The sequence below is a fragment of the Arctopsyche grandis genome, chromosome 12, assembly GCF_051622035.1.
Source record: "Arctopsyche grandis isolate Sample6627 chromosome 12, ASM5162203v2, whole genome shotgun sequence".
NCBI classification, from domain to species: Eukaryota; Metazoa; Arthropoda; class Insecta; order Trichoptera; family Hydropsychidae; genus Arctopsyche; species Arctopsyche grandis.
This window is the reverse complement of record NC_135366.1, coordinates 4756861-4767602: the sequence shown is the minus strand read 5'-3', so window position 1 is coordinate 4767602 and position 10742 is coordinate 4756861. Positions and strand designations below refer to the sequence as shown.

Here is a 10742-nt window from a genome sequence, read left to right as displayed (position 1 = left end):
CAATGCCAAGCTTTTGGCCAAAATTTATACATAAAACCTAATCAGACCAGAACTTGAATTTGCTTATTCCATTTGGAACCCTTATTTTAAAAAGACTTTGTATGGTTAGAGCAGGTCCAACGAAGAATTACACAATTGCCTTCCGAACTTAAATCACTTTCATATGATATCAGATTGAAAAGAATGAATGTTTTCACTTTGGAGACGAAAATAATGAGAGGTGATCTAATTGAAGCCTATAAAATTATAAATAACACTATTCGACACGAAAAATGGTCCAGAGACGAGATATGACTTTTATTATAGATCTATGCCCAGTAAACTCGAATATGGTAATAAAAAATGTTGATTGGCTCGATATTCGGAGATATACTTATGTGTTTTTTAAATCGCGAGATTTTTCTACATACATATATATCTTGGTGTTCTGTCAATTCTGTCAAAATCTGTCAATTTCCTGTTCAAAATGAATATTGGAATCTATAGTCGGGTATTTTATCTTTCATTTGTAGTACTTTTCAGCTTTCAAATCTCTCTAAGTAGTTGTCCAGTTCAAATCAAAAGTCAAAAGTACGTATTTTCATTTGGGTTTTTTCCACTGTTAACACTATTTTATATTGAGTATTTTATATTGAAAAATGTTTATTGGGATAGTGTTCTGGCCACACTATTTTTTGTTTTCGTTTAAAAGGGTTAATTGGAAGTGTGCTTAGTTTTAAATCGGTAAAATTGCGAGCTAAAAGCTCGTACTAGTATTTACTCGTATTTACACGAATCTGAATTGAATCAATAGGGATAATATATTAAATTGTCTTTATATGAGAATTAAATAAAGTTCCACTTAGAAAAATCATATTTCGACTATTCTTGTGGATTAATAACAAAAATTCGTTTATTTTATCCAGGTAAGCCAGTTATCAATTTCGGCTTTTCCTCCTTTCCCAAGTATTCTTAAATAAATAAATATGGTATGTACAATATTTTGAAAAATATACCTACCAGTAATGATTGTCGGTGCGCATTGCTTTTAGAGACTATCGCAGCCATTCGGTCGTCAGTTTCTCTATGCTGTTTTCTTTTACTCATATCTTCAATTTCGACATGAAATCTAGAAGTTTTAAGCACCAATCTTAATAAAGTCAAGTAAAACACCATTTATATATGGACAAGACCAATAGTATTACCTCGTATAATGACTTTTAATTATACTCTCCAGACGTTCGATCTCTTCGTCTCTCTCATTTATAAGAATATTCGCATTTGTTCTCATTTTTGAAAAGGCACTTTCGAATTCAAGTACTATCTGTTTTTGTTGCATGGCTATCACCCTAAAACGGACAATTGTTTGATTTAATCTAACTTTGCGTTAACCCTTTCAATGCTTAACAACGCCGATTGGCCATGGGCCTGACAAGTCCATGGGCCTGAAGAGCGCCGATGTGCGTTGTACATTGAGCATGTATATGTAAAATAAACAAGAATACTACATGCTAAGCCTTTCCAGGTAGCATTTAACATTAGACTCGTTTACACCGGAATTTCTGAATTTATAACCGTAGCACAATTACCCGATGGAAATCCCTAACTGTACAGTATTTTAGATTGTGGTTTGGTCTTTTGTTGCACATGGGAACGATCAGATTGAACCGCATAGGTTATTAGAAGAAGCATAACTTGTTTTATATACCGGTATTTTCCCAATACAAACCACGCGATCGATTTTTATTAATTTTGAGAGCATTACATTTTCACAACAATGAAGAAGGTGGAACTAGTTTTGTAATAAAAAATAGCCTTGTAAAAAAAAGTTTTTTTTAAAACAAACCTTTTTTTTAGTTTTGTATATAATATTAAGATATATAAATTATTATTTTGAATAAAAATACCAATATTTTTTTTTACTACCGCCATCTATGTATAAAACTAAAGACTACATAGACGTCACCCAGATTTAAAATTTGCAAACTTCAAACGCGTCTTTAACGATATTTTATCTCTATCATAATGGCGGAGGATCCTTTTACTTATATCGTTGACCAAAATGAGCGATATGGCAAAGTATGAAAACGATTGGATAAGAGGCAAATTTTTTCCTGAATTGTAATCGTAAGTGAAACGTAAAGGAGGTTTGTAAAAAATACATTCATTAATAGACTTATTTTTTGTTTATTTTATATTATTGCAAGATATATAAGAGAGTCTAAACACACCTTTAAAAAACTTTAAATCCCCAGCGGTAGTTATCTAGGGTTTGTTTGGATTAACTATAATTTTTATACCTGATTTTCATTGGATTTCTAAATAATTCTAATTGAAAATGTAGGTGAAATTTTTAGCGTGGCGGGCTTTCAACGTAAATGATTTCAGCACTCAAAGGGTTAACATGGCGTTATGTCAGTTCGTACTCTTTGTACTAAATTTTCGATTAGACGCTTCTAAAGGACTTTGTATGCGTAGATTTAAATTTTAATGAGTGATGGAATTAGATTTTACTATTAATATGTTTTGTATCATAGCAAAAATATATTTTTAAATCGTTATATTAATTTATGATTTAATATTTTGTCGCCGAAGTTAAATATAAGTGTTTCTAAAGAACGTACTCAATTTTGTGTTTGAAATTTTCTTGCATTTCGAGCAATCTATTGTTGCAATCTCGAGTTACATTATCTGCCACGTTTTGAACCTTGCTAAAAGATGTTCTTCCGACTTCTTCATACATTTTATCTGTTTCCTGGAATGTGAAACGTATACTTGTATTATTTTAACGTGTCGTGATGTATATACATATGTATATAAAATAGAGTTTAATTTTTTAAAGTTATTATAAGCGATGATTGTTCATTTCATGAATTTGGTCAAATTTTTCACCTTTATTCGACGACCTACTTCATTTAACTGTCCTTTCAAATTGTTAACACTATTTTGTAATTTCGTATTTTCGGACCTGACTTCTTCCAAATTTGTCTGTTTTTTATTCACAATTTCCTGAAAGAATATAAAATCAAAATAAATAATCATTTTTTGCACATGTGTACATATGTATTATCATTTTTATTCGAATACCTGAAATTTATTCTTTAAACTTTTAATGGCATCGTGATGATCTTTAATACTATTTTCATGAATAGTGTCACTCAAATTCATGTTATATTTCACCATGTGTAACTTTTCTTTCAACGTACGATTTTCAGTCTTTGAGATCATCAAATCTTCATTCAACCTTTCGGTTAATATTCGAAATATGAACTCGATACCCACCAGTCTCGACTTTAATTTTTCGTTTAGACAAGTCGAAAGATCGACTGGATCTACAGATTTTTTTGAATTGTTAGAATTTTGACAACTAAACGCAGAAGAGCGACTACTTTTTCTACTTGGACAGGATTCACAGCATCTCTTGAAACGATAAAAAAGTCAATTAGATTAAGGTTTAAACTCGTTTTTAGTTAATATATGTACATATCAGCAGCATAGCTCGGTCGATAAATAAAATAAAAATATGTATGTAAAGTACTTACACAGTTGGGTTCACTGGATGCATTGCTTTGTAAGTTTTCACGATCACAATTAGATTTTTTCGATTGCATTCCAGTGCCACTTTTCGTAGAAGCGGAATTCGGCTGGATAATATATATAAAAAATTATCAACTGTTAATATGTGTATAATAGTATACATGACTGACAATTTTATTACCAAGTAAGTAGAGAAGCCTTCTGCCATTTTTAACTTTAATATATAATTGTGTTACTTCAAAAATTTTGTTAAATTATCTTTGAATGCAAATATAGCTTCATTACATCCAACATAAAACTTTCGTTGGTTGTAAATAAACTTTTCGTTGATATGGAAACCGGTCGAAACCTATATAGAAGGCCATATTCAGGCATGTCCGCTTTTCATTGTAATTGTTATATACATATATTCAAATGTGGTTGTGTTTTAATTGCCGGCGCTTTTCCGGCATTTGAATTTCAAAATGCGAGAAATGGAACTTGGAGTCCTCGGTGAAAATTCCTCCCTGCCGCATTCGTGTTTGAATTCGGGAAAGATAAGGCTTCGTAAATAAATTAAATCGTTCAAATTTTGTCGTTGACTAATTGGTTTCAAAGCCACGAACATAGAATTTATATAATATTATCGGAATTTTGCTTTTCGATAGAGTTTTAAGATTTTTTTTTATTATTTAATACCTTGAATATGTAAGTTTACGAATGTGAATAAATTTCGTATGTGAATGTACACAGTACGTATATTTTATTTTTTTACATATGTACAAATGTATATACCAGGAAGGCCTGACAGGTAGACTCCAATGCGCCTTCCTAGACAATAAATTACAAACATTACAGCATTTTTATTACATAAATTACTATATTTCGAGAGGCTGAAGATCACGACACTAACAATTAATTAATTAATTAATCCATTGAGACATCTATGGATTTAGACTTGTACATAAATGATTACATATTGTACATAAATCGAATTCAAATATTTGACAGCAGGTAGGATGCTTTTTGTCAATTTGAGTAACTGTTTCAACAATGAAAATCAGATAAATTGGCAAACTCTGATACGAAACGATCCGTATATGTATGTATATGTATGCATTTACATATGTAATTAATTATTTGTCTATTTATTGAAAACAAGCATGACATTCTCCATTACATTTAATTACTAGTATTTTTGTTGACACGTAGTAAGTTGATTTCGAATTATAAAGAATTCATTTCGAAATATCGAGGAAAAGAAGAGTGTTTCATTTGTTTTTTATTTAATTTTTTTATTTTTTGAACTGAATTCTAAAATTAGACGTTATAAAAATTGCAGTCAGATGATAAATATTATGTTTTATTTTCCGCTTTATCGTCGTTGGAAAGCAACGTTGAAATAAGATGATATTTGCATGGATTTATGTACATACATCTGTATTGGAATAATATAATGTAGCTTACATCTCATCAAACATATGTACATATGTTAAAATGAGATTTTACTTATTGCATTTCGATATAGCAATATCTTTTTCAGCATTTTCTGAAAACACATTTTATTTATTTTACATTTTACATACAAACATATATGTATGTACATATGTATATAGGTATATGTGCCAGGAAGGCCTAAGAGGTAAACACCAATGCGCCTTCCTGGTCAATTATAATCATTGATAATAACAATTTAAAGAGTAATTCACAGAGCATATATAGATAATCATAGAGACATATGTATATGTGTGAATAAATTTGCATTTTTGCAGCATTTTACCAATCAGTGAATTCAAGATGCTGAAAAACTCGAAATTTGTGATAAATTGGTCAAGGTTGCCAATTTGTTGGAACCGTTTCAATGAAAATCATATAAATTAGCAAACTCTGATAGGAAACGATCGACCTGGAATCACATATTCAAGGCCTGGTCAGCAGCACCGCGCAGGTATTGAACCCGTGACCACTCAGTTTGAATACATATAAATTTCATTTCAATACATTTATTAACGAACAGGAGCGTCGTCAATTACACGAAAGGTTCTCTCCTATATTTTAATTTTAAAATCCAATTGGCCAACAGCTATATGTACACCGACAGAAATCTATAGCGTTTCCCGTAAATATTGCGACCTATATTAGGACATAAACCTTTTCCATATAAAAAATTTAACTACATCATAAATTCGAAATCCTGTATAGCACAACGTTTCGGAATAAATCCATCCCGTTTTTCGTCAAGTGTACCTAGGATTCGACATTTTTCCAATTTACGTTCCCTTTTCGTACAACGTATCGGATTATATTTAATGAATTGTATAATATATTCATACAGGAACCCTTCTCGGGGTCAACGCCACCCCGAGCACGTTTCCGATGAACCGCAGAAACGATGGAATAAAATCTGATAGAGATCATTCCGACCGTAAGGGTTTCAACTCCCCCCGACCGGAACCCTTTTTCGTGTACATTTTTCTTTGTATACCCTTTCACATTCCATAAGTACAAATAGTAAATACGCAGTCTGCTTCCTAAAGACCCCCCGCACGTTTTTTCATTTCAATTTGGTTTAATTAGTACCGTCGATGGAGGGGGTTTGTTGCGTGATGCGTTTTTCCGTTCCCCCTAGGCTCGATACGTTGAAAATTTCGTAATTACTCGTAATTACAGTCCGGACGCTATTTTTCACGGAATTTTGTCGAAAGGGGTTTTAATAGATGTTTCATTTGAATGCTAAAGCCAAGAATTAATTTATTGAATATTACGGAGCCGAATTGGCGTCCTTCGTCAAAATTTAGACGTTTGCAAGTTGAACCAATTAATGTTAACTTGGCAATTACGAATATAATAATTTTTGATGAATTCGATTATAATTGCTTTTTAATACTACTATTAAATATTATTTTTGGAAGTTCATATGTATTACATATATCTAAGAAAGTTTATCTTTAATTGAACTTTTTCGATAAAAAGAGAATATTTAATACTTTGATTTATTTTTATTATTTATATATTTTAATTAAAAAAAAACGACATTAAATGCTGTGATGTAAGTTTATACACATACGTATGTATGTATATGTGATTAATAGGAATCAACAATTTATGTAAATACGATTTACCATATGTTTTAGTCTATGATTAGGCCTGGTATTGAATATGAACTGTGAATCTGTCGCAGTGACCTCGAATCAGTTCGTTTACTTTTTGATTAATTTAAATGCTTTTATTCTTTAGGTATATATTTGTAGAGAGATTTTTAATGTTTAATGTGCGTTTTTGAGTGAATAAAGTGAATAGTTTTTACAAGACTTTTATTATATTTTAAAATGTCTAACATTGAACGATAGAATTAAATCGTCTTTTAGTATTAATTTAAACAGCTTGTTTATTTTAATTTTATATATAACAAAGTACATATATATAACAAAATTACACAAAAAACAAAGGTGCTTTTTTTTAAAAATAGTTTTGCACATGTAAAAAAAACGATAGCACGCATAATCCATACAATGGCGCCTAGGACAAAAATCCTTGTATTGACATAAGTTTGAGAGAGATCTCGATTACGGGGATTATTTCCATATTTGAAGAAATATAGGAGAAACTTTTCGAAATACAGCTCCTGTGGTGTGAGATACTTTTTCACCACGGAAGGCCAAGAACGCGCCCGTTCCGTTCCATTCAGTGTGTTTGCGCCTTAATTCTGCAAAAATGATCTATGATAGAACTGCGTTGTATAGAATTGTAACTAGACGCTTTCCTTTACACTGTGCAAAAATAAATTCGCAGAATTACACCCCTATAATATAGGCATTTGCATAATTGGACTGTTTTCACAAGACGAATACACAATTACGCAACTCGTGATTTCGCTGAAATTGGGTCAGGTGTGTTTACATTCGCCACGCGAAACCCGAAATACAATATCGTTAGTACACATAAGGGAACGTTTCTAATACATATGTCTGTACACATATATTTACATATACATAATATACGTATACTACATTTGTATGTAAACGCTAGTTCATGTTACAGCTTTTCTCGATCCATTATCACTTGACTGCGTACTTACGCTGGTACTTAACTCAGATTGAGTACCACGGTGACAGCTCGCTAATTGCTGATACTGTCGAAAAGCTTGCCGACATGTGTCAAATCAATATGCGGTCGGCCTGAATTACGTGCGAACGTCACAATGTCACTACGAGGCATATGTATGTAAATGTATACACATGAGGTGGTACCCAAAAGTATCTTTTGGAGGGTTTTAGTGAGCACACAACTTTCATAATCAAAATTTCGGCCACTTCTGTGCACATAATGCACACACAATACACGTATATTTGTTATATACATATATGTAGATAGATTAGCTCTGATACTGTTGGTGATAAGTTTCACCTTTTGTAAGTATTCTCGGGGTTGATATTGATAAAAAAACCAATGAAATATGTATATTTATAGGCAACGAATCGTAAAATCGCCCACTCGCATGAAAAAACGTTATCGCTGAAATTAATCCGAGTTGCCAACCATGTTATACCGCACGGCAAAACCTCGATAATTCGAAATGCTCGAAATCCATTACAATTCCAATCAACCGTTCGAAATGAACATACATATGTACATATATATGAATTTGTACATTTATTATAATCAAATATTAATAATTACAATTTCGATCTTGACTTAGGGGGTAGACCGGGTGTGCACATAGAAGACGCTACCACATTCTGTCAAAGTGCACGTGTACATATTTATTTATTTTTACATATATACCAGGAAGGCCTTACAGGTAAACCCAAATGCGTCTTCCTGGCCAATTACAAATTACAATTGCAATTACAATGCAGCATTTTTATTACAAGTCGTTGAATTACGAGACACTGAAAAACTCGCAAATTAACGAGACGTCTATGAATTTAACATAAATTTTATTGTACATTAATCATACTCAAATAGTGGTGACATAGTAGGTAGGAAGGACTTTTAGCCAATTTTTAAACGGGAACCGTTTCAACAATGATATCAGAGAAAATTGGCAAATTCTGATAGGAAACGATCAACTTGTAGTCACAAATATGCAAGTCTGACCAGAAGCACTACAGATGTACTCGGAAAAATTCTTTTCAATCGAGGTCAGCTCATGGGATCGAACCCGGCGCCTCTCGGTGTTAAGCAGAAGCTTAACGACCGAGCTATGCTGCTGGCTATATGAATATGGCATTAATTTAATCTCATCATCATCATCCATACTTATACCATTTTAAAAATCAATACCACAGTGACAAGTAGCCCCAATGCGTCACTGTGGTTATAAGCATAACAAATATAAAAAAGCATGCATCAGAAATATGTATTTAAAAATAATAATAAGAATAATTATATCGTGCTAAGTAAAATGTGCTCGACCAAATCAACATACATAACTAGCATTGAAGAGATCCGAGGAATATGGCAGTAAGTTAAGGAGTTGAACAGCTCTTGAGAGGGGCGAGTTCATGAGCATGTTAGTTGTAGCCCTAATAGGCAAGAAGATCTCATGTTTTCGTAAAACCCTATAGTTTTTAGGGGCTACAAATTTTAGCTCCTACAGGATGGAAGGATCGTGAATCTCCCCAAGCAATAAATCTCATCGATTTGCCACGGAGTTGAACTCCCAAGACAAAGGCACTAGGAAACAGATATTGCATTAATATCTCATCATCATCCTCCATACATGTAGATACATCCTCCTCCATGCATTAATGTCTCAGCATATCTCACCATCACCCTTCTGCCAGTTGTAAAATATCACGTAAAGATATGGGAAAACTCAGCAAAAAGCCATGCACGTTCAGTTTTGGCGTCTTTGAACCCATGACTTATCTACTGTCAACTTATCAATTTGTTTAATTAAATGTGAAAATTGAAAAAGAAAACAACAAAATAAATTACTCAATTAAGTTAAATTATGGAATTAATACCTTTGCACTATAAGAACGCGATGTTAATACATATATACATACAATTTTGTATATCTGTCGAAACCCAAAAATTATATTTATGGTTGTCGCGTCGAGCTTTACATTCACGCAGCTCGTAAATTATACGTTGTTGTTTACCCCGGGTCTTTAGCATTTGATTGTGCTCGGTCGTGTTTCACTTTTAATAGGAGGGGTGGATGGGTATTCGGTCTTGTGGGGAATACCTCGCATACTAAAGCTTAATGGTTTCCCGTTTGTCTTTTCAGGGATGTGGAGTCCTGTATGTCCTGGTGCAGGCACCGCTTCAGCCGATTCGGGATGTCCTCCAGCTCGCACCAAGCACTCGGCCACCCTCCTCGCCGGAAGGATCTACCTTTTCGGCGGAAGAAATGGAAATGTGCCCCTCAAGGACATGTGGACGTATACTTTAAGTAAGTGGTGTTATAGCGTGAACATTTGGCGATCGGTGACCAAACGGTCAATCGGCCAATCAGCGATCGGTACTCAACGGCCAATCAGCGAACGCCCAGTACGCTCAGTATAGAAAACGGACGAATTGGTTTGCATATCGATCAGAGCTAGATCTTGGAATTAAGAAGAGCTCTTTACTTCAGAAACCCCTCTTTCTATCATTACAACACTATCATCGTCATTATTTTCTGCCTCTAGCAGTTCGCTGCTTCATGGAGGCTTTGTTTCACACGCTTTAATTTATTTCTGTTGTAAGCTACACTTACCTACTTATGTATATTCATACATATACACACATTTTTAAATTTAATTTCCATGACTTGTCATTACGGGTTTTTGACCCTGAGCGACGATATTAAACTTGTAAATATATAATTTTATAGATTACTAGTGTTCTGCCCGTTGATTTCAACGGGTGGTTTCGGAAAGGAATTGATACACGAATTAAAATAAAGTTATATGTTATAATATAAATGTTTAGTAAGGTAATTTATAAGCACGCGGGCGCACGTAATATTAATCGTAATAAAAAGTTCGCGCATTACGCGATCACCAATCCAACCCGTTCGAAATTATGAAAGAAGTGTGTGTGTGTGTGTGTCACCCGTGATTCGGCCCAACGTTGCACATGCCTGTCGTTAAATGACGCACCACCCCCCCCCCCACCCCACTTCCCCGCTACCATGTTTCCCTGCATTTCGAATACTTTGCTCTGATTGGGTGTGTCCACGCGTTTGCCACATACCCACCCACATAGTTACATATTCACATACTTCACGTCCGTTTTTATGTACATATATTCTA

General features: G+C 33.5%; 1 protein-coding gene across 1 annotated transcript in view; it reads left to right on the top strand.

Annotated features, from left to right (window-relative positions):
* Positions 1–9008: 9008 nt before the first annotated feature.
* The window catches only part of LOC143920411 (uncharacterized), a 31773-nt gene continuing 30039 nt past the window's right edge, over positions 9009–10742 (top strand). Inside the window, exons 1-3 of the mRNA XM_077443294.1 lie at positions 9009–9030; positions 9089–9151; positions 9734–9898. Of these exons, the coding sequence (XP_077299420.1) occupies positions 9009–9030; positions 9089–9151; positions 9734–9898 (250 nt within the window). The remainder of the gene's footprint in view (positions 9031–9088; positions 9152–9733; positions 9899–10742) is intronic.